Source organism: Platichthys flesus, chromosome 23 (genome assembly GCF_949316205.1).
Source record: "Platichthys flesus chromosome 23, fPlaFle2.1, whole genome shotgun sequence".
In the NCBI taxonomy this organism is placed as follows: Eukaryota; Metazoa; Chordata; class Actinopteri; order Pleuronectiformes; family Pleuronectidae; genus Platichthys; species Platichthys flesus.
In genome coordinates this window covers 9,850,057-9,874,949 of record NC_084967.1, presented here as the reverse complement: position 1 = coordinate 9,874,949, position 24,893 = coordinate 9,850,057, and the positions used below count along the sequence as shown (strand labels likewise).

General features: G+C 44.2%; 1 protein-coding gene across 1 annotated transcript in view; it reads right to left on the bottom strand.

Annotated features, from left to right (window-relative positions):
- grm8a (glutamate receptor, metabotropic 8a) overlaps window positions 1–24,893 on the bottom strand; it is a gene marked incomplete in the record, with an annotated part of 210,743 nt that overhangs the window by 7,081 nt on the left and 178,769 nt on the right. The window contains 4 exon segments of the mRNA XM_062383200.1: window positions 14,024–14,390; window positions 15,346–15,767; window positions 18,242–18,388; window positions 20,594–20,733. Coding sequence (XP_062239184.1) covers window positions 14,024–14,390; window positions 15,346–15,767; window positions 18,242–18,388; window positions 20,594–20,733 — 1,076 coding nt within the window.

The window sequence follows — 24,893 nt, the reverse complement described above, 5'->3', positions numbered from 1 at the left end:
GATCAGAGCGGAGATACAGTATTGATGTGCTGCAGATCAAGTCAAAAAATCAGTTTCAGCTGTCAATCAGGACATTTTAATAGCATCAAATTGTTAAAAACAAAAGTTTGGTCCATGTCCCATACACTCACATGGAGGAGGCTGGTTTTGTGACCTTTACTGCAGCCACAAGGGGGCGAGCAAGACACTTGGGCTTCACTTTTTGGGAGCATTCATGTGGTCCATTTTGTCCACAGTCTACAGTAGAAAAAAATCAACAGTGCACCCTCGACATACAATGTAATTACCTTACACTAGTAAATGTAGAGGGGCAACACATGTGAGGCCTGATGCTGGTAAATCGTGAACATTTAAAGACGCCTGAAAAGACGTGAATGTGCCCACGTTCGTACTTTGACTCAGAACGTGTATGGGTTAAAGGACACATGCACACACACACAGACACACACCAGCGCCTCATGCTCAATGAACCCAGACATGAATCATGCTCAGTCATTACACTGCTCCTGTGATTATTGCAACTTGTTTCACATGAACCACGGGGCGATACGAGGCTGGTGAAATCAAAGAGCCCTCGCCAGCAACGTGGCGAACTCCGCCAGCAGCAGAGAGAGGGGCGGACGGAAGGATGGAGGGGCGAAAGGGAGGAAAGAGAAGAAACAGAGAGACACAGATGGTGTGAATATCAACGACAGTAAAGGGCATGTACTGGACGGTGGGGGTGGGGGGGGGGGGGGGGATGAACAAGCGGAGGAATAAAAAAAAGAAAAAAGGAAGCGAGCAAACAACAAACGAGGAAATAAAGATTTGTCAGAACAATCTGCGGCTGACGGGGAGAGGGGGAAGGAGGGATGGAGGGATGGAGAAATGAAGAAGAGGGAAAAAAAGGCAGTGATGACAAAGGACAGCGAGTGAAGTGAAGAACAAAGTCCTGGAGCACTTTCAGTCTCGGCTTGTGATTTGGCCCCTGGGACACAAACATGGAAGCTCACACATGTTCAAATTAACACTGCCGAAAAGTTCAACACAGCACGGGGGGGTTGGGGGGGGGGGGGGGGGGCTGTTGTTGTGTGTTGCCAAGTTGCTGGTGAGTTGTCACTCACTGCATGTAGCTGTGTTACACTAAAGGCGGATTTATTAGGACTTCTTTATGCCCAAAAAGAGAAGCGTCCATTTCAAACGGTGTAAACGTCACAGCTCAAATAATTAATCAAGCTTTATTTACGATTAGTAAGAACTGATCTGTATGTAAATGAATAACATATATATATATATATATATTACAAAATACAGCACAAAAATATATAACACAATCATCAAACTTTACAAGTCCATTAAAAACACAATGCATTGACCGTGTCGGCTGAATCAAACTCTTCTTATACATCACTAGCTTGTGTATAATGGCTGATTGTGTGGGTACCTGCATTCAAAAAATAGAGACCTCTGATGACCCTGCCTCGCTTTTTTGACACCATTAGTTGAATTTGCTTCCTTGTGTCTTACGGCCATTTTGTCCTCAGACGCGTCTTTAACCCCCCCAAGGATTTGCATTTTTACGAACAATACAAAACATGTCTTCACCCCCAGGGAGAGGCGCAGCTGAGATCATATTTGATGGCACATCAGAATAGAACCTCCATTCACTCGGGCACTGTAGCACCGAACTGACGCTCATTTGCATCGAGCTGAACTCGTGTTCAACTCTCTGTTGTTTGCGGAGCCACAGAGATCTCTTGCCAAACGTCACCCATCACTCCTTTTGTTTTTCCCGGCGCTCATTTCGGAAAAAACAAATGACAAGCGGCCGCTTTGCTTCACGTCCCCGGCGCGGCTGACGGTGAGAGACAAAGAGAGATCGGTAAAACAGAGGGTGAGGAAGCATCGAGCGTGACATCTTCCTTCCCGCTGACATCTTGCTTCTCTCCGTCTCTCCAGTCGTTCCCCCACTTAAGCCCACGCTCTGTTTTAATGACTGGTTGGCGCTCTTCACTGCAGCTTTAACTACTGAGCATCTCTCTCCGGGATGTGTCCCTCTGTCGTCACCACTTCTGCCTCCGAAGTGTCTTCTCCTTCATCATTCTGCCTTCTTGAACTCCGGATCTTCCCCGTCATCCGTCCTTCTCTCCATCTCTGCCCTGCGCCACTTCACATGCTGCCGTCTGTGCATGTTGGTGATGAGTTCAGATGTCCTTGATGGGCCCCGGCCCCAACGAGACCTCTTTTTAGGAGCGTCGGAACGTTTCAGATCGCCGGAGGAGCCTGAAGTAACTTCACACCACCGTTTAGTGTCAAACCTCCTGGAGGCGTGTGTGCGTGTGTGTGTGTGTGTGTGTGTGTGTGACACTCCACTCACACCATGGGACCACTCATCATTTTAATCACCTGAGCCATGAGAGTGTGAAGGGATTTTATTTAATTTGTTTAAAAATGGAAGCAGTCGTGACCAAACCAGTGTCGCTCACTTCGCAGCATCATTGCTGCTACTTTTCAGTTTCGGGTTTCTCAATTCAAATGAATATTTATATATACTAGCTAAAAACTAGTTTACGGCAAAACCTTCTACTGCCTAGTTTGAAATATGTTGTGTACGAGTATATTGATAAGTTTACTTGATATATACGTTTCACTGTTTTACTGAATGAGGGTCAAAAAAACATTTGCTATGTAACATTTTCATCTATGAGGTCATTACCATGAGCTAAACTCTAGGAACATGGGTTTACATTTATAATAGGCAGCTGGCATGGGGTGAGAGACAGGGGCACACATGTAACACTAGTTTTATACTGGGTCACAACATTATAGACTTTAAAGACTTTCTTGCGATGACGAGTTTCATCTCTTTTTGTTAGATTTATTTAGCCTTTAGGATTTTGTCCAACCAATTAGAAGAAGGAAGAACGATACCTTATTCCACATTGTGTGGACTGTTTGCTTCCTCTAAATATACCAATGTGTAAAGAGACTTCTGTGTTGTGATTTGACTCTATATATTGAATTTAGTGGATGATCCAGAGGGTAAAGGACAGTATTGAGATTATAATCTTAAAACTAACGCAGATTGGGGAGCTCAGTGTCATAACAGTTATTTCACAAGCTCCGGTACTAAAGACGCACCACTGCTGATGGATCACCACAATATTAAGCTGCTTAACAATATACACATGTAGACAATGAAAGTGTTGCATTTAGTCTCACTGGTTTTACAATCTCAAAGCCTCGGTGATTACTTTAACTGAAAATACTGAGATAAGACACTGCTATTGTTTGGTGACATAAAAGTAAACACATCAAATAAATAACAATAAGCCAAGGCGAGCTCACTATTAAGCATTATTATGGTAATGACACTTTGGAGATTAGATATATTAGAGTTCTAAAGATATAATTAAAGGATTTTCTTACTCCAAAAATTACTGATGTGAATATTTCTGCAGAGGATACTGCACTGCAATTATTCAACGACATAAAGACTTGCTGGGCTGAAGAAAACCTGACAACCATCAGCTCATAGCCCCAACTAGATGGTGGTTACACCTTTTACACCCAGTGTTCAATTCAGACCAGCAGCCTTGGTACTTGAGAGGGACATCAGTTCAAAACCCATTCCTTCTAAATATTGTAGTGTAGTGACGTTTTTTCCGCTTCGTCTTCAAGTCCTGCTTTCCCCCAAATCCTTCATATTCAGATCTTGTTTAATGCTCGAGTTTCTCTCCTCCATTCTTCCAACACAAACGTTTTTCAAACATGGAGCCCTGATGAAAAAGCACTGATGCAGGAATATTTTAACTTTATGTCAGAGCAGCGTAATTGGGCCCAGGCGTGATCAGTGTTGTCCACGAGTGCCTCATTATCTTCAACAAAACAGTACTTACGAGCCACTTCTTCTCTGCCGTCATCTAATCCATACTGGCCTAATGTCTGTGTGTGTGTGTGTGTGTGTGTGTGTGTGTGTGTTGTGGAAGAGATGAGTGCACGGGGCTTCTTCATGAAATGTAAGGTCTGTGTTTGCTCTGCCACAGCTTGTTAGCGTTGCTCTTATTGACTCTGGGATCTGTGAGAGGTTCGGCCAGCAGTCTGGAGTCAAACTAAATTTGAGTCGTGCGTAAAGGTCTCATTGTGCTGAGCATTGTGAGGGTGGCCCTCTGGTGAAGCACTCTCTCTCTCTCTCTCCCTTACCTAACATGACTGTGGCCCCGCTGTGCACAGCTCCAGCCAATTAAAATAACCGAGCGAGGACTCACACAGGAACTGTCCAAAATGTAGGGAGGAGAAATGCATGTAACTCGTTGAGCATGGAAAATGGGGAGCAAACGTGTGTAACCGCTCTTCTGTCGCGGATGTTAAACGGTTCTGTGAAGCTGAGTCGATGAAATCTCTGCAGAAACTGAGCAGGAAATATAACAACAGCTTCCCACAGTCATACTACGCTACCCACTACAAATGCCCAGCACTGTCTTGCAATTCTAATGATATCACTGCAAGAAACTGAAATGAAAACACCTCTGCAGACTTTTATTCTAAACTGCTCTAATTACCTCCAAGAAGGTTTTCACCACAGCCATTTGTTTGTTTGGTCGTCAACATGTTTACACTGAACAGATTTCCACAAAGCTTGTTGGAAGGGTGGTGAGAGGGCCAAGAAGAGAAGCCATTTAATTGAGGCTTTGATCGGGATAGGGGGGCTGATGAACTGATATCTATGAGTGGGTGCAATTTGTTTGAATTTAAGGGGACTGTTGTTCCCCTGTGAAGTTATGTGCTCTACTGAGTGCTCCTATAGTTAATGGTTTTGAACTTATAGCTATATATGAAATATAGATAAAATACATATATATATATTTGATGTCTGGTAGAATGTTATATGTACCCAACCCCCCCCAAAAAAAATAGAAAGTCAATAACTGCCGACCTCAAGACTCAAGTGATGTGTTGTGGTTTGAATCAACAGTTGGGAAAAGTGAATATTGGTTTTGTGATGTATGTTGTGAAATCGCCATCATGAAATAAATATGATGAGGGAGGAAGGGGGGGGGTAACAGGCTCTGATAGGTGGGGCTTGTTACTACGGTCAGGCATCTTCACTGTTGTTTTCAATGGGCAGCATAGTGGGTGTATCTTTGGCAAACTTCTCAGATGGATTACATTTGTTTCAAGTTGCACTAATGAAACCTGTTCGGCTCAGATAACAGACACACACTAAAGGTCATTACAAGTGTGAATTCCTACACAGACACTTTAATATTACCCCGACACAAGTTGAAGTGGAATAAAAATCTAAACTTCTCAGCTGCACCTCACGACTCTTTGCTGACTACATGTTTTAGTCAATATTTTTTAGGCCTGGATGTTGCCTGAAGCTACGAGTTTGTCCGAGCACCAAAATCCTCAGGCCAAGAGTGTTCTGTCCATCGCCAGCAACTGGATGCCAGGTTATTGCATCAGAGCTGCAACAGCTTGAAATGCAACACACTTTGCTGCTCACCCCCAGAGAAATTCAAAGTGTTCATTAAATTGGAGGCATCTGCAGTAACTCATCTTATCACATTTTCACATGATGTCCTTAATTCTGTTGGGATTTACTTAAAATAGGATGCGTTCATGTTTTTGAGAAATATCTAGCACAGACTTAGCCAGTGAGGTGTTGAGGATTTGATAGTTTTAATAATCAATTTGTAAATCAAAAGCTGAACTGGCTCAATTAGAAACGTGCCAGGTCTCTTTGCTGTGGCACCTAGCATGTGGCTGGTTTCAAAACCTTGGCTTCAAATTATCCATGAAATGCATGTAGAATCAGCCTGGAGTCCACCTGTGGCTAATTGAATTGACTGGAGCTCTCTGTGGACTTGTGCGGAGGCAATAATTGAGAATGGGACTTTGGAACATCCCGGACTTCATGGTCCAGCCAAACTGAGTTACAGGGGAAGACGGTGGTGACGACAATGGTGGCGACTGTTGACGGACATTTTTCACAGAGGTCCAAAAGTCCTCTGGAATCATGGGAAAACTATTTGGAAAGGCGACCGTCTCAACAAGGTGGTGGTATCATGCTTTAGTGAGGGGGGGGCTGTTCTTACATGGCCAGTCCAACAGCCCCACAGAGCTCCACAGAGCTCCTGTGTAGAGACCTGGAGATGGTCGTTCACAGACGTTTCCCTTCCAAGCTGTCCGAGCTCGAGAGGGCCCGCCAGGACAAACGGGCTAAACTGCCAAAATCCATGTCTGCAAATCTTGTGGGGAAGATTTGAGGTTGTAATTGCTGCCGAAGACGCTTCTAAAAAGAACTTGCTCCTTTTGTAAATGACAGATTTCTGTTTCTGATTAATACATTGCAGAAAATTCAAAACAAGTACATGTTTTCGCTTCCTTATTATGGACGATTGATTGTGAGATTGCAGCCACACCTGAATTTGTGAACACATCAAATCCACGACGCAATAAAATGACCAACAAGTGGAGTCCTGAACCCTCTATGGAGTCACTGTGTGTGAGGATGAAAGGAGGAAAGTGGAGGTGGAAAAGAAGGAATAAACCACAGCATATTGACCGTTTGTTCCTCCCACAGTCCACAGACATCAGGGTAAGGTTGGCTGGAGAGTCTAAATTGCACGTAGGAGTGAGTGTGAGCGCGAATAGTCGTTTTCCTCTATATGTCGGATGCTGTAATACGCTGGGGACCCGTCCAGACATATATCAACCAATGCCAGCTGAGATTGGCTCCAGTCCCGTTGCGACCCTCCAAAGATATGAGCTATATTTTCTAAGGGCTAGTTGAATATCTGACGCTGGGTATGTTCCTGTTCATACACCGATGTAAATGTGATGGGCTTTGCATTGACTGTTGCAATGCCTCCGAGGAAACTCTGCTGACAAATCAGGATTCATACCGTAGCCAAGAGGATGGTTTGTCAAGCATGCATGTGGTTACAGTGTGTGTGTGCGCGTGTGCTTGTGTGTGTGTGCAGTCCCCCATGAGCGCCCCCCCCCACCATCCTTCAACATCTCTCTGTCTGATGTCAGGATCTGACACGGGCTGTCTGTCTTTCCCCATCTCTCGGGCCAAAAGACCAAATCCCTCCAGAACCCCGTGAAAGATTGCAAAACCCCTTCCTTTCATAAAATGAATCAAGGTTTTTTGTTTTATTAAATTATTTCCCCTTCGCGCAGGCTGTTGAAGATGATCACCCCGAGGATGGGTAAACTCTGTCAGAGTAAAGACGACATGATGTGTAAATCCAGCAGGAGGAGAGAAACACTGTTCGGATGTGATCTGCGCTCTGTGCGAGTTCTGCTGAACCTGTGCACGGTGCTACTGCCGGGGTTATGAGCTTATATCAGGGAGGATCTGAACGTTTCCTGCTGGGAAACCTTCTCTGGAAAAAAAAAAACAAAGGAATAGATGTGGTTTTGAAGGGAGAAATATTTTGCTCATATTAAGGTTCACAATTTTAATTTGGGTTTTTTACCTAAAAAGGGGTTTACATGCTCTGAAGCTAAGAGAACACATCACATTCCTCATACTGCTCACTACTGCAGCTCCTCACCAAAAGCTTGGTTTTAGCTCCTGTCTCTTTGAGGACCCCCCCCCCCCCCCCCCCCCCCCCTGATAAAGCTCAGGCCAGTATATAGAAATGTTGGACTTGCTCTTGCTCTTGCTCTTCCAGGCTTTGTTAGGGGCAAATGCCAGGCGAGCTGCTGGGTGCACATTAAATGCAAAAGTGGGGCATTGTCGAGGAGCTCCAGGAGCTGAGTTCTCTGAGGTGGAAAACTTTGGGCTGTTTGAACTTTGCAGAACTTTTATACACACAGAAAATGAAATAACAGGAACATGGAAAAACATCGCATGTCTCCTTCAATTTGAGCAGATAGTAAGAAGGTTAAAATTTTGAAGGTGGTTTCAACTCACATCCAAATCATTAAGAAATTCTTAGTGACAGAATTTCTACAATGTGTAATCTGCGTTTAACAACGGCAGCTCAGGCAGTTTTATGACTTGATAATAACAGCGTACCTGCTGAATGCTCACGTTGCTTTTAATAAGCCTATAGATGAGTTTGATGTATTGGAGGCCTGGTACCTTTGACTGTAATGACTGTAATCCCTTTCTCGATCCACAATCTCACGATCACAATAATTACTGCAACGCAAAGTTCACCTCGGGCAATCTGTCCGATTCTCGAAGGATTCAGAGTTTCTCTGGTGTCGGCCTTTCCTCTTCCTCCCATCTTCCGTCTGTATCTCTGTACTTCAACATCCCTCTTCTTTGATCTCCATTTCTCCTTCTCTATCTCTAATATTAGCTTGCCTCTCTTCCTCTCATCTTTAGCGTCTGACGGTTGTGTAAATCACTCTCCTGTGACTCTGTCTGCTATTAGTTGTTAATGTCGCTCTCGCTCGTCGCTCCCACGCACTTCAATTCATTATTTTCCCTTCGACTACCCCTCTTTCCTTCATCCTCAATCTCTCTATCCCCTCAGCTCCCTGTCTCTGTCTCTTTCATCTGGTCTTTTTTATTTTGGCTCCCTGTCTCTCCGCTCGTCCGTCTCTCGCCACCTCTTCAGATTACTATAGATTGATCACAGGCAGTTACTCGCGGTAAGGATCTGGGCGGTCACCGGCTCTCCAGCGGGACCACAGTCATCGCCATCAATCTGTCTGAGGACGGTGAGCCGTGACAGTATGTATGCGTCTGTGAGTGTGTGTGTGTGTGTGTGTGGGCAGGGATAGATTTGTGAAGCAGGTAGTTGGATTGAGTGTGTTGTTTATATGCTCCTGAGGACCACAACACAATCACGGGGGAAAGATACAAAATGAGGAATGATACTCAAAGTGAGGCTATTTGCCATTCTTTACTGCTCAAAGGGGCCATTTGGAGGTCAAGACTCTTGGGTCTTAGTCTGGTCTAAGGTTTGGCAGTTGCACCTGGGTGTGTGGGTGTGTGTGGATGGATGGGTGTGTGTATAAGAGAGAGTGAATGGGAGTAGGAATAGCAACTTCGGTGACTAAACGAGCAGATTCACAGAGTTTGATTCTGTCCTTCTATTACAACAGCAAAATTCAATCCCCCCCCAAACTGAGTTGAGGCTGCACTGCAAACCTGGTTGTTTCAAAGTGACCGCAAAAAACTCAGGATTCCCATAAAAAGGTCAGAAACAGCAGACGGCATATGAGAGATGGAACAGAGGGATTTTTCAGGCATGAACTCAAGACACTTGGGTCAAGACTTTCCACAGATTTTTTGTCTTTTACATATATGCAGACAGCAGCAGGAGATTGAGTCACAAGGCCTTCTGGGTAGAGTATAGCGTATAAATTCCACTGAGGAAAGACTAGTGCATTTGTTTAAGGCATATCGACACCAGTGTTGACCTAGACGTTTTCAACACGTCTGAAAGTAGCTAGAGTGTGATCTCTCCTCCATCTCTCAACAGTTCCATCATCAGTACGAGCACGAGAAACAACCAACAATAAATCAACACTAATATGAGCAAGAAACTGGTGTACACAAAGTGATAGAAGAGCAAACATACCAAACCCACATGCTGTGAAAAGGAACACGTGAACACGCACACACACACACACACACTGAGGAGCAGCAGGGTGGTTGCTTCTCCCTCTGTTGGAGGCAGGAGATAACAGGCTGACCATATTAAGACATGTGAAGAACAGGAGAGGTGGCTCACGGGGAGAGGGAACGGCAGAGAGAGATAAAGAGAAAGAGGTAGAGAAACAAGGAAGAAAGAAAAGAATGAAAGGAAAAATGAAGATGGCCTTTTGTTCATAGTGTTGGGCGAAGATATGACGGTCCAGTCACACAGAGAGAGAGAGAGAGAGAGAGGTTGAGGTAGGAGGCACCCTGTGGGTACTGCTTTAAAACAGGGAGAGAGGGAGGCAGACAAACACAGCTCGTGCAACCTTTCACCATTTCAGCAGGGTGCTGCAGACGCTGCTGGAGCCGGCAGCCTCTGCATGGTGGCTCGACCTCTTTCAAAACAATACTTCCCTGGCTGGTGATGGCTAAGAATCCCTCCCTCCCTCCCTCTCTGCCTTGACTCGTCTCTCACATTCTGATTCTGTCACACCGTCTCCCTGCAACTCTCCCTTTCAGTTTTTACTCATTTCTCTCTCTCCCTCTCACTCCTCCTCTCTCTCCCTCTCTCTCCCTCTCTCTCTCTCTCTCCCTCTCTCTCACCGTGGTGAGTCAGAGCCTTGTTGAGTATTCAGAGGGGAGGAGAGCGAGGGACAGGACGTGAGCGATGGAGACGGGTGAAAGGAGAGGTGTTAAGTCTGGAGAAGAAAACCCAGATTAGGGGCAGACGAGGGAATGCTGTGGCAGCGACCAAACAAATGGTTAGTGCATGAGAGGAGAAATAGTCATGGGAGAATGTGAAGAATCTTGCACTTTTAACGAAATTTCCAGCAAGAGTTTACATTATCCCAGTATTGAGGTCTCGCCCAACATGCATTTGACCAATTGCCAGTCAGTCTTAGCTGTCAGTCATTGTATTAAGGTAATGTCCCTTCCAGTAACATGGAGGATGTATGGCGCTCAAGTAGGTTTGTCATCACTTTCTTAAAGTGGCAGGTTATGTATTGAGCACAGACTGTTCCCTCTAATGGGCTCGAAAGGCTTCTCCACTCTTTCCTGCTCCACTGACACTGTTCTGCTGCTCTCACTGCACCACCTACAGATCCAACACTCCCAGTCAGTGCAAGGAAACAGACCAGGGCAGACGAAGGTTGACGCTTTATCCAAGACTCGAGAGCTCAGAGAGCATTAACAAATCACACATGACGGTCTCATGGCTCATGGGCACATCGACTAGCGCTTTGTCCTGGAGATATATCTGAAATCAGGTGGATGCTGATAATGAGGTAAGAGAAGTTGATCGTCATATTTTAATCTTGACTTAGCTAGACCATGATTTTCCAGGGCTCTCAGCCACTATCCCCCATTCCACACACACACAGCCATAGTAGGGGTTCGGTGCCTCGTCACTCGACACTTTGACATGTGGACAGGAGAAGCAGACAGGACCCGTCAGCCTTGCAATTAAGGGAAGACCAGTTCGACCTCCTGAGCATCTGCTGCCTTAATGGCGGCCTGCTCTCTGACAAATCCCCATGACAGCTGATCAATCTCCATCCGCTGTTGAAAGACAGTGGGGTCTGTGAAGGGGCAGGACCATGAAGGACCTTCAGGCAGGATTCCTCCTTTTGTCAAGGCAAAAGATTAAAAATACCCCCACAGACTATCATTCTGTTACCTTGAAGAGAAGCCCTGAGGCACGACTGGTGGCATGTGGCTGGATTGTGCCCATAAGCGTTCTGAGTCCTGGCTACAGTAGAACCCAGTGTTTTGACAGGAGCCTCATCGCAACCTCCCCGGCATTAACAAATGAGCAGTTTCCGCGAGCTTCTCAAGTGGCATCCCACCCCGCGAGCGAGCCTATGCCCCTGTTAGAGCTCTCCTCATTAAAGCCCCATCAGCGAGTCACATCATTACCTGTTTATTCCTTCCACTACGCTCTCCTCCCTGTCTCCTGCTCTCCGTTAGCCAGCCAGCTGCCACATACTCCAGAGGATAGTCCAATTAGAAACAACATACGCAGAGACATAAATGTGCACTGGCGGATATTCCAATTAAACACAGCACACGAGACCAGCACACTCGCATGCGGATACACGTTTAGTCGCTGGTGGACGTTGTTAATTAGCTGAACAAACACAGCCTGCACGCCGCTCAGCCTGTCCACGAGGGCCGGACGCCTCAGCGCGTCAGATTCACGCAAGCGTGCACAGGCAGATGCGTGGGCACAGCCTGAAGGGGCCAAAACACCTCAGCTTGCACAAATGGTCGAAAAGCTCATTATGACATGTGCAAGGTCATGGAGTCACAGACAATGAGCGGGGTGTAGGTCAGTGAGGCTGACATGTGGTCATAAGGTCACCTGTTGTAAACAAACTGCTGGATTACAATGTCCGTAAAGGGAAAGTGAATATTTGTTAATATACTCGTCGTATCCCGTGGCATGAATGGACCAAGGTCATTTGTTTCAGACGAGATTGTAAAAGAAGTTCTATTCAATTTATTCTCTGTATGTATTTGTTTTTTCAAAGGGTTTAACCTTAGCCAATATAACACTGAAAGCTATCGCCACTTCAATATAAGGGTTAGAAACATAAAGCCATTGAAATTGTTTGTACAATAAGCTGTTACTTATGTAAATACACTAGTATCGGATTGGTACTGCAGTCTAAATCGGTGTCGGAATAGGTATCAGGAAGGGAAAATGGTATCAGAACATGTTAACTTTAAACCTTTACTCCTCTGCTCTATAACCCTGTGGCTTATTTGGATAATAAATGAGAACACAGGAAAAAACAGTGAGAGCTTCTGTAAAAAGGGTTGTTTCCCCATTGAGAGACAGGAACACAGTGATGTGCAACAGAAGCAGCCGACCACTCTGAAAGGAGAAGGTGCTGAGAGCCGGGAAACGACTGACGTTTATTGGAGGAAGTAAGAAGGGATAAGACATGATCCTTTAGTGGACCTTCAGCTTGTATGTAGAAGTGGAAAACCCAGTGGGACAAGATAATCCCATTTCAGACTATCTCAAGGCAACCTCGCTTGACGCAAATTATGTGGACCTGTACATTCAATTTAATAACGGCCAATGTTTCCGAAAGAGCTTAGGGTTTAAGATGTGTATCTCTTTGGTGACAACATGCATGCTGTGATATATTTGTGAACTGAGTGCTATCTCTGTGTTCCCACCCATGCGTGGAGGTGTGTTTACTGCTTATCTGACTCGTATGTGCTCATTTACCATCGACAGAGCTACGTGTGTTCAGCTGTGTGAAATACACACTGTGAAATCTGCAATCTATTACCTGCCATGAATTTCAATGAGCGTATGAAGTGTTTTATTGGTAAGAACCAGAACAGTCACACTATCAAGAAATGGAATCAATATAGTGCAAATGCTTAAGCTCCAGTAAACGCAGGGCTTTAGTATGTGTAGTGTTATGATTTCGAAAACCTTCATGTGCTAAACGGTAAACACACCTATTTAAAAACGTGTTACTCCATCATACAATCACTCACTGAAAGATACACTTATGTTCTATCTATGTCTACACAAGTATGTACACGCAACTAATAAAATATCCACTTGCTGTATCATGTGTATGTTATTGCGCATTCATTCAAGATCATGACAGTTGCATCTCACTCACACATAGCCATCAATAATTGACTAAGGGCTCGGGGGGGGGATAAGCTCTACAAGACCCGGCCCAGGCTTCAGACCAAGGATCCAGTCGATCAGACACAGAGAAAAAATCCTCTTGTACTCACAGGAAATTGTCAAGAGGTGTTTGGACATTAAGCCGGGCAACAGCTGTTCAACACATCTGTCTCTGGAGGCCAAGCGGTGACGTTTGTCCCCGGGGGGGGAGTTTTCAGCGAGTGGGAGGAGGAGCGTTTTGGTGTCAAAGCAGTGCGTGTAAATTTATGATTTAAAAAAAGTGATTCCTTTTATATACAAACATAAAACACACCATCACATCATGGTGAATTCTTCTTTTACACAAAGGCATAGAGTGTCACACAAAACTGATCATAATCCTTCATTCCTGGAGTCAATATGTGTGTGTTGTATATGTATATATATATATATATATATATATTACACACACACAATAAATACAGAGCGCACTCTGCATTCATCGTTCCTGAAGTCTTTGATGTCCCAGAGAAAATTGCTTTAAATCCAATGCAGGCCATATACAGGGTAATCCAACTGAGAGATGAACATGCACACAAACACACACACAGACACACACACACAAACACTGTGGCCTTCATGCACTTTGCAGAAACCCTGAAGATGTTGAGGATGAAGTACAGACATCCACTAATTCCACACACGCAGCAAAAATATACTATTAAAGTTGAAAAATACACTATTCCGGTTAAAGTATATACATACAGAAACACAAATATGCACAAACTCACCCTCTCTGCGGACTGCGACGTGCCAAAGAAGATGGGGATGAACGCCAGCCAGATGATACAGGTGGTGTACATGGTAAATCCGATGGGCTTGGCCTCGTTGAAGGTCTCGGGCACGCCGCGCGTCTTGATGGCGTACACCGTGCACGTCACCATCAGCAGGATGGAGTAGCCCAGGGAGCAGATGAGCGACAGGTCCGAGATGTCGCACTTGAGGACGCCGCGCGCCGACGTGGGGTCCTGGGTCCGCTGCTCGCCGTAGTCCACCATGGTGTGCGGGGGGTCCACGGCGAACCAGACGAAGACTCCCATGAGCTGAACCGAGATCAGGGAGAAGGTGATGACGAGCTGGGAGGCCGGGGAGATGAACCTGGGGAGGAGAAGATTACTGGTAAGGGGAGGCCGAGCCGCTAGGGAATAATGCTGCCAGGGCTTCAGTTTAATTGGGAGGAACCATTTGCTACGATAGATGGCTCTTAATATCATAGGCGTTTGAAAAAAAGCACATGGAGCCTTACACGATCTCAAAACCATCAAAGCCATTTTCGCACATAAACCCCAGAACATATCGGCAAGACTGGGTCCAGATGTGCTCACAACAACGTCATTTTTTGTTTTGTTTAAAGCATATCAACACCTGCATCGACCCTAATCCCCAAAAGCTCTTTCCAAGTTTGTCTTCATCATCATCTTCTACAGCTCCTCTATTTCATACTTTTGGTTCTATTTCATTGTAGAAACGTTGATCGCAATGATGGAACTATGATGCAAGTTCACATGGTTGTCCTGATTTTGTTCGTTTGTGGTGTAGAACATGACGCACTATAGGAAAATGCTTCTACTGGCAATGGGAAAGGAGTCAATGACCTACTAGTAAAACTACTAAATGATTTCACCTGGCCTTCCTGGACAGCAGGCAGAACCTTTACTAAAAGTGTATGCATGTGTAATATCAGTACAACAGTAACAACTCTACCAGCAGCGTGGTGCTTTTCTAAAATGGATTCATGTTCATGAACCTGAGCACTTTGAAACCCTGGATTATCATCTTAGTCACTTAGTTGATGCTCTTTCCTGTCGTAAGTCACACTGAGTAAAAACAGTACAATAGGTGAGTGTGAGTTCATGACTCTCATACATAATGCATGACATTGAAAAATGATGAATAATGATTGCAAGCAGCTTCGTAGAGAAGTAGCAGAGGTTAAGTCCTCATGTGAACACACACATCGCGGTGCAACAAAAACTTACAGTGACCTTCGGTGCCACAACACCCGTCAAAACCTGTGTTTGTGCTGAACACAGAGTGTGTGCGGTGTTTTCACCTGGGTGCCGTTACGGATTTCTTCCCCTGTTCGAAGATGCGGTGGATCCGGTTGGTCTTGGTGAGCAGGGCGGCGTAGCTGAAGCACATCCCCAGGCCCAGGAAGATCCTCCTGAACGAGCACACGCCAATATCCGGCGTGGCGATCATCAGGAACGTGATGGCGTAGCACAGGAAGATCCCCGTCAGCAGCACGTAGCTCATCTCGCGGCCGGAGGCGCGCACGATGGGCGTGTCGTTGTACCGGACGAACGTGACGATGACGAAGGAGGTGGCGATGATGCCCAGCATGGAGATGAAGACGGGGAAGATGGCCCAGGGGGAGTGCCACTCCAGCTTGATGATGGGGATGGCGACGCAGCCGGTGCGGTTGACGTCGGGCCGCATCTCGTACGGACACAGCTCACAGGTGAACTCGGACGCCTGGAGGAGACACAGTGTCAATCATTCAAATTAGAGGTCGATGGCAAAACGGTTTCTAATTTACATGGATCAAACTGAATTCTTCACCTCTCTCATAAAATAAAGTACGAACCATAAACTTAACTGGATATGCAAGAAGATAGTGAATAGATGATTTAGCTGACAGGAGTTGTCAGTTTTCCTGATTAGTTTCGGAACGATAGTCGACAGGAAAAGGAGCCAGAAGTTGAACAACAAAACAAAACGGCCGTTTTCAGACATGCGCCCAGGACAATATTAGCTGCCTTTGCCTTTCGCATATGAGGAACAACAACAGGAAAGTGTCTGTCAACGTTCGGGATGGAGTTGACGCAGGAGCCACAAAAAAGGGTCTTCGTACTCTTTGTCCGAGTTGACATCCTCAACTTTCGTCTTCTACGTTTACGGCTCCTCTTTTTTAAGGCCCCCTGCTGTGACTTTTCCAGACAATTTCCTGCCGTGAACTCATACACGCTCACTCTGACGTTATCCATACATCTCTCCAGGCGGCTGGTATGAAATGTCGTGGAAGCCGCACGGAGCAAACGACTCGGACGTTTGCGTTCTCACAAACAGCCTTCACGGATCATTTCAGTAGCGTTTCTGAAAGCAGCTCAGGACTAATCTGAAGAGTGCAACCTTCCTTTGTCACAACTAATTTAAAACTCTAAGCTGTGTTAAATCTGTGTGTAGCTTCTATATGTGTAAATATGCAGTAAACCCCACAGGCTTTCATCCAGGAATATCTCAAACAGCCAAGTTATAAACCGAGCACTCGAGACATACTGTGAGTTATTTACCTCTGGAAAATAAATCACACATTTTGCACATTTATGGCGCACTCGCTCTATGGTTTCGCTTTCTTGTTCTCGTCCACATGTTTTACTATTTTCCAATCTGCAAAAATCCCAAATCTACAGTAAACGTGTCAGCACATTATTGATTTGACAGCAGATGCATGTATCTGCAGAATGAGTATTGATCGCTCTCGGTGACGAGCGTCGCCTGCTGCTGATAGGGCAGCTGCTTGCTCTTTTTCTTCAGTGGCTCTTGAACGTGCACTTGCTTGCTCACGGAGCTTTCCCCCCCCCCCCTCAACTCCATAAGAAGGATGATGTGCAGCCAAATTGTGCCCTACCGTGATGTAATTAACACGGGGGGGTGTGTATCTCCATCATGTGTGATCAGACTCTTCTCCCTCCTCTCAATTTGTGTGCTCCCATTTGCTATAATTGCATCTGCGGGGCTGGTCTTGCATATGTGAATTTAAAATGGGGCCACCAAAGTGCAAAAAAGTTTTTTTTTTTTGGGGTTGGGGGGTGACCTGAAATTTCTTGGAACAGAAAATTCTCATTACACAGGACAGGACAGGACTCTGCTGTAGAGCAAGAGGAAGCAAAGAGTGTCAGAGAGCAGTACACATGGCAAAGACCTGTTACCTCAAACACATCTTCAAGCTGAAGTATTGGTATCGTAGTAGCAGTTGAAGCTTGTATCTTTTAGAGCAAAGCAGGAAGTTCCTGAGATTGGACATTTGGTCAAGATCTACATCTGTAACACATTAGTTTGACCTTTGATATATTGTTTACATTTGATCCGGCTTGAGTTCTACTGTACATAAACTCTTTTCTTCTTGTATAAACTATCAACTTCCTGCAATTGGCCCGAAGGTCTGAACTGTTAGAAAAAGGTGTTTTCATTCTGCAGATGAACCGAACCGTGGTTCAGACTGATCCGGACCAAGAACACCTCTTCTGGTCTTGCTGGTCCGAAGTCCCTTTCACATCTCCGCACCTCATCCTCCAGATTAAACAAGCTCGGTGTGAAAGCTTCTAGAGGTTAGAGTTAGATAATCTACAATTCAGAGTAATCCATTTTCCTCTTGTGACTTTGTAAAAAATTAGCAATTAAGAGCTAAAATTAACAAGCGCTGATGAAAAATGCATCAATTATTTTCCACATTCCTGCAAAATCAACCTGCCGTTGATTACCTGAAAGCATTGCACTGGACCGCGTCTTGTTTGGCATCAAGCTTTAAAAAAAAGGCAGCTTCAGTAAAACAATATGTTTTAGTGAAAAAAAATGAAATCCCCCAAGAACTTACGTCCTTACAGTGTTATAAGCCTCCAGCATTTCCAGAGCAGAGCCAAGCGCAGGGAAATCAAAGCAAATTAGTCTGCTGACGATTTTTAAAAGAGCGGCATCTGTTTTTGTAACTTCTGGATGAAGAAACCAAAATAAAACAGAAGCTGGCTCTGCAGCAAAAAAAAAAAGGTAAAGAGTCTTGCATACACGGAGAAAAGTTTGATCACCTATTTCATACAGACCTGTAGAGCAAAGCGACGTGAAGGATTCTGTAGGATTAACAGATTTCATTGCACATCAGTCACAGCTTGGCTTACTTTGATCAAATCCGTACATCTTGTTTGACTCAGCTTTCCTCCAGACGTATTTACCTGATAGTGGTATCCCTCACAGCGCTCACAGTGCCAACAACACGGCACACCTTTCACCACCTTCTTCCTCTCGCCGGCGCGGCACGGGACGCTGCATACAGACGCTGGGAGAGACGGATCGCCCATCTTCCAACGCATGGCCTCCACCTGGACGAACGGATGAGCAACAGGATCAAAACCAATGTTTACGTGGCGAACAACAGAACTTTCCACTTTCTTCTGGGAGATTGAAGTGGCAGCCATCTGCTCGAGCTGGGATCACTGTGTGTTAACGGCCCCCCTTTAACGCTCCGCTTTCCCCTCGTACCTGCAGGAAGCGTTTCCTCGGGGCAAACGGGAGAGCAATTAGCGAGAGCTCATCCTAAGATCATTTTCCTGAGCGCCACCAGGCACGAAACTAACACAAGCGAGAGTGGAAGCCAGCAATCAGACCATAATCAGATCTGGCACCATTTGTATTTCCTTTTGTGTCTCTTTATGTCTTCCACGTGCGCCTTTTAATCTTTTTTTTTCTTGTGCCACGCTGGCATTGAAGTAATTTCCTAAGCTCTACATATGTCTGCTGTGTATGCGTGTGTGTGTGTGTGTGTGTATTATAATTTGTCGTAATGTGTGCGAGTGTTGGTAATAAACCGTTCATTAGAGTTCCGGAGGTTCACCCCATTGCCGAGGGGGCAGAGAAATATAGAGCATTACAGTTTTAAGGCTCACAATGTACCAGTCCAATCAAACTGGTTAGGAGGGAAAACTCATGAGGGACGGAGTGAAAGGACTTGATTTGATCATTGACACACACACACACCACTGAGTTACAAGTGCTGCAAATGTATCCGGCAGGAGAAACACACAAATTATAGGAGCTAGGTAGAAAATGAAAGAAGTGTGTAGTTGTACCATATTTCAAAGGGCTGTTAAAGGTGTAAGATTTGGTTAAGGGGTTCGAATTAGATCAGTTTAAACATGTGCACCAAATAATCACTCCCTTTAAATCCCCCCCCCATTTCCTTTAAAAGCAGATTAAGATGGAGTTGGGGGAAATGCATTATGCACGCACAAGCACACACACACACTCACACACACACACAGCTCTATAACAATAACCACGAATTATGCACGAGGCAAAACCAAATAGTCCTGAACCTCTCCTCCATTAATAACATAGCTGACAGTCTAATAGCTTTAATGGAATTCGGTTTTAATTAGTAACATTAACTTTACTGTACGTTTGTGTCCAAATACTGTTCAGCCAACCAAACATTTGCCATAAGACCTCCTTGCACCAATCTGTCTCTTATAAACACGCAAACAGTGCTGAGATAAGGAAATATTTTACCTGCTGCTTAACCGGCACTGTGCCTTTAAAACAAACCGGATTTTTCCACAACCTTTTAGTTTGAAAATATGTCTACACAAGTGCTCCAAATCAAAGACCCAATCAGCAAGTGATTAGAGACTCTTTAACTCCTGGGTAGTGTGGACACCAGGTCTCTGTGCAGCAGGAAAACATTGTGGATGTGGCCGTGGTCCTCTCATCTGTTTGTTTGCTTATCTAATGAAGTCCCAGGTGATTTTCTAACATGTGCTGTGAGTGTGTAAGTCAGTGAGTGAGAAGTCGTGACTACAACTATGAGATCTCACTCTGCTCCTGGATTAAATTATTCATTTTTGTGCGGCTGCACATGAGGCTCAGGTGTTAACTCCAGTTTCTGAGCGAGCATTTAAGTGGAGTTATGTTTATATCTGCAGTAGGTGTGCAACCTTGTGTGCGTGTGTGTGCGAGCATCTCCCCGCACAAGACTTAACATTGTGAATTTATGAGAAACTTTTTGAACAAAATGCTCAGCGGCATCTAACTTTCCCTCCTGAATCACTTGAGGCCCGAAACTGTGCATTTCTAATTCATAGCAGTGGGTCACAGTGATGCTGAACTTTGACTCTGTGCAGGTCAGGTGGAAAAGTGCCTCACATTGCACATTTTGGATTATTAAATATGGATTGAACTGGAAACACATATGCAACAATATGTTTTTGGATTCAAATGTTTAAAGTTTGAAGCAAGTTCTTAAGTGTAATCATTCCCTAGATCACTTCAGATTTTGCGCTGCTTCTTATCTTTCTTTTTCTCATTACTTCCGACAAGGAGGTTATGTTTTCACCTGTGTTTGTCTATTCTTGATGGAAACAACTCTGACACATTTGCTGAACTGATAACTGTGACTATTGTGTGTTATTTGGTGCAGCTTGAATGTAACTGTTGGGCCTTGGAGGTGGTGTGAGCTCCAGTTGTTGTCTGTTCACGTCCTTGTTGTTTGTGTCAGCATGGATCGTTCTGCATCTGGGTGAGAATCTTACTTTGAGGTGAAGCTTATTGGTCCAGGAGCCGATGACCCTGTACTCCGCTATAGAACGGTTGCTGATCTGGTACTGGAAGATGTCGTATCTTCCTGGAGCGTCGCCGTTCTCATTGAAAACCACTGGTGTGCCCGCGCTTCCTGGAAACAGCAGACGGTGGAGAGATGAACAACTTGGTATATTTCAATATGATTGAATTACAAGATGGATTGTGTTCAAATGGCTCTGTGGTTATTGATCACCACACAGCTGCTGCAGAGTAAGAAAGGACAAAAGTTTTTAGATATTTGGTGAAAAAACTCTTTGATCGATATGTTGTTTCCTCTTCCACAGAAATAAAGATACACAAATCTCAATCATCTCTTGAAATGTTGACTACAACGCCCTCAGACACACAAATCCCAACAAACGTCACTTGGGGTGTCACAAGTTTTAGAAAAGAACTAAATTAAAATCAAACAATACAGTGACACTGAACAAAATCATTCGTCATTATACCTTTAATATATGATAGTTAATATACCATTCACTTAATATCTACTTCACTTAAAAAACTCATAGTATCATTGTCCGTCTGCAGAAGGGCCAACATACAGAGCAACACTGTAAACACATCTATTAAGGGATATTCCCTCTATCCTGTGGTGTATTGTAACTCTGTGTGTGTGTGTTTGTGTGATTAAATACGCACAAGCATGAATACGTTTATGTCCTCTAAGGTTTCCTCTGGTTTTCTCTTTGCCAATCAGGCTCAACACAAACTGTATCCTGCTCCCTCTTCGTCTCACTCGCCTTCTTTTATGCAGCGATACAATCAAATCGCTGCATCGGGGCGCAGCATAAAGGAAATCCAATTACAGTGTACATGTGAGGAAAGAGGTGCATTGTGGGAATTCTACCTGCATGCTATAAGTCCCTGATATTGTGATACTGAGGATATATATATATAAACTGTTTCCAGTTGGAGGCAAATCAGCAGAATGGGAAACGGCGCCAGGATGGAGATTAGAAACTGACTAAGAGAGTGAAAGAGAAGGAACGGCTAATAACTTGACTCGACACAGCAGAAGAAAGAATGCACTTCTGAGAGGAGGAGAGAAAATGAACAGAAAACAAGTCAAAGAAATAAAGAATGAGTGGGATAAAAACAAACAAGTCATTTAAAAAAGGTAGGGGTGAATAAGAATGAAACAAAAGTGATTAAATTGAACAGAGAGAATAACAAACAATACAGAGAGAGAGAGAGAGAGAGAGAGAGAGAGAGAGATGTGAGGGTTCTCTCACTGTGACCACCAAGTAATGAAACGCATTCATTTATTGAGTGGAAGAGAGAGAATAAGCACGAACGAGTACGAGTCTCATCGGGAGAGATAAAGACAGATGCAGGACGGCTCGATTGATTAGAGATAAAAGTAGTCGTCTCAATCTCTCATTGTTATGAATGAGCTTCATTTCTCTGGGAGCTAATGCATGTCTGAATGTAATTAATTTACAAAAACAAATTCAGTTCATAGATATCATTTATAATAATGATCATTAAAATTACCAGACTTAAACAACTGATACTTTACAGTTTAGTGTTTTTGACTTGCTGTGTCTTATTGTTGTGCCTCAACTAGGTTTTGAAATTCAGCAATTAGTTATTTTTCACACAATTTAAATCGGATAAATTTCATGCCACAATTCCAAAACCGAAGAAAAATCTTTGGAAAGTCGAATCTCTCCGTTTGAAAGCCTGAAATCTACTAAAAAATGTTTTGCATGATGCCAACCATGCTTTGAAAAGCCGACAAACACTTATAATCTTTTCAAACTTTATTTATTTAATGACTGTTCCCCCACTGCATCAGTCTTCACCAATTTGGAACATGGAATATGGCACGATATCCCATAGTTCCACAGTGGGAGACATTTAATTGGAAATTTATTGGCACATTTAAAATTTCAATTATTTTGACGAAGAATGTTTCTAATTCTAAAACTGAATATTTTGGTTGTGTATCAATGTGCTTGCCAGGGAACACACATCTCACAGACCTCATTAGTGTGCCAGCTGTGTGTTAAATACACAGAATGGGGTCATTGACGTTTTCACACAATACCCCCTAGCAACCATGCAGTTCCCCTTAGCAACCATGTTCAGCTAACTGACTGGTATACCTCAACAAACACACAGGTGTTAGCGTCCAACGACCGGTTCATCAATAAGACCCCCCTGAGGCACCTTGGCAACTAACTGGCCTACCAACCATACCAGTCACAACTGCAACAACCAACCAGTGACAACCTGACAAACCTGAAAAACACCCAGTAATAGCTTTTTCTCCATTCAAGGGTCGAATCATTCAAAAGATTCAGATTTCGACAAACTTTGTTGATCGTTTAAGCAAGTGATTTGCAGTTTGCCCTGTTGATCACACAACCAGCATCCAATATGATATGGGTCAAAAAGCACAGGTCAACAAACAAACAGAGGTCAGAGAAGAAAATCAAGAGAGGGATCAAATAAAAGGCAATAAAATACATAAGTAAAAGATGGCTTTTTAAATGAGTTGAGTTTAGTAGCGTGATAGCAGAAGGAATCAAAGAGTATACTTCTCGGAGGTCCATGATAACCGTGAACTCATGAAACAAAACACGATCAGGCTGGCTGGTAAAAATGCTTTGCCTTCTTTTTCACCCCCGGAGCAAATATAACTGTCTCTGCTTGACTCCAATCATCTTGGAGCAGACCTCAACACTGGTTCGGTCTTGGCCCATTGACCGATGGGTCCGGGGGTCGAGCCGAAATAAGGTCGTCTGGTATTGGAAAAGGTTGGCCCCTGAAGGATCCACCTGTTGGATCCGCCGTTTGCTCAGGAATGAAAAGACACATTTAAATATGAGAGCCTCGTCGAGCAACTGTGATGCAGGCTGTCTTCAAATACAGCCTCCAAATGATGTGGCCCCTGAATTGGTACACAGCTATTACCCTAGAGGCCACATAGCCACAACGTAGCAGCACAAAGCAGCTACCCATCTATTGTTAATCCTTTACAATCCACCTCTGCAACTTGCTTCAGCTCCCCAGCACCCCCTCCCATTATCTCCATATTCTTCTTCTTCCTCTCCTACAAATGTCCTCCTGTTTTAACGCCGTATTCCCCCCATCCTCTCTTACTACTCTCTTCCCACCCTCTGTGCTAAATGAGGGTAGAAATGGGTTTCTCCGTTTACTCCATCCCAGTAATAACGAGTTAGCCAGTGAAACATTCACGTCCATTAGACTGAAAACTACAACCAACAAAGTTTCAGTTTTTTGTCATTGTTTCTTTTCTTCTATTTCCTCTGACCGTAGTAACTATTTTCTTCTGCGGCTCTGGCTGTCATCACCTTCCTTCCTTCCATTGACCAAACAGTCTCACATTGATTCAATCAATGTGCTAATTTGCTCTGTTTCCCCACCCAACACCTCTTTCCCCTTAATTTTCATCAATCCCTCAATGTAGGTCGAAAGAAAACATCACAAAAAAGTATCACATCAGTGATTGTACACTGCAGGCTTCACCACAAGGACCTGCCAGGGTTGAATGGCCAGTCCATATCCGGCATCAGTAAAAGAGAAAAACATTTAAAATGTTTATTTCTCATCCTGCCATCTTTCCCTCAGATCTCCACTGGCTGACATTTCTCTAATATTCCCTTTACACAAATCGTGCTCCCATAGAGCTTGTTAGGATGACGTGACTAAAACAGTTGTCTGGAGCAGAGACACGCTGACAGATACTTCAAATTATGCAAAGTAAAAAGCCGACGGTTGGCTCTGAAATCAAATGTTACCTCGAGTAGGAAATGATTATTCCATCTCGCGGCGTTTGCATCACTTGCCACAAATTTCAGAGTAAGGTGGGTAAAGACGGCAGACTTTTTAAAAAGGCACCGCAATTACCACAAACACGTACAATGGAACCTGACAGGTGCCGGCATTATCTCGCCGAGGTGTTGGGAAAACAGGTCGCTGACAACCGCTCATCAGTTCTGATTAATGTTTTGGTTGAAGGGATGCGTTTGGGTTTTGCTTTGTTTACCCATCAAAACATTCACCACTGGAAACGCATGTCAAATTAACCATGGACTGTATAGAAAGATGGACAACGCATCTCTATTCAGCTATCCAGAAATGAAGCCAAGATATATCCGATACAAACAATTCCAAATTGTGCCAATGATCCATTTGGAACAAGGGCTCCGATCTCCTTTTAGCATCAAATAACTAATTAAACAAATTGACAGAAACCATCATTGAGAAGATATTATTTTA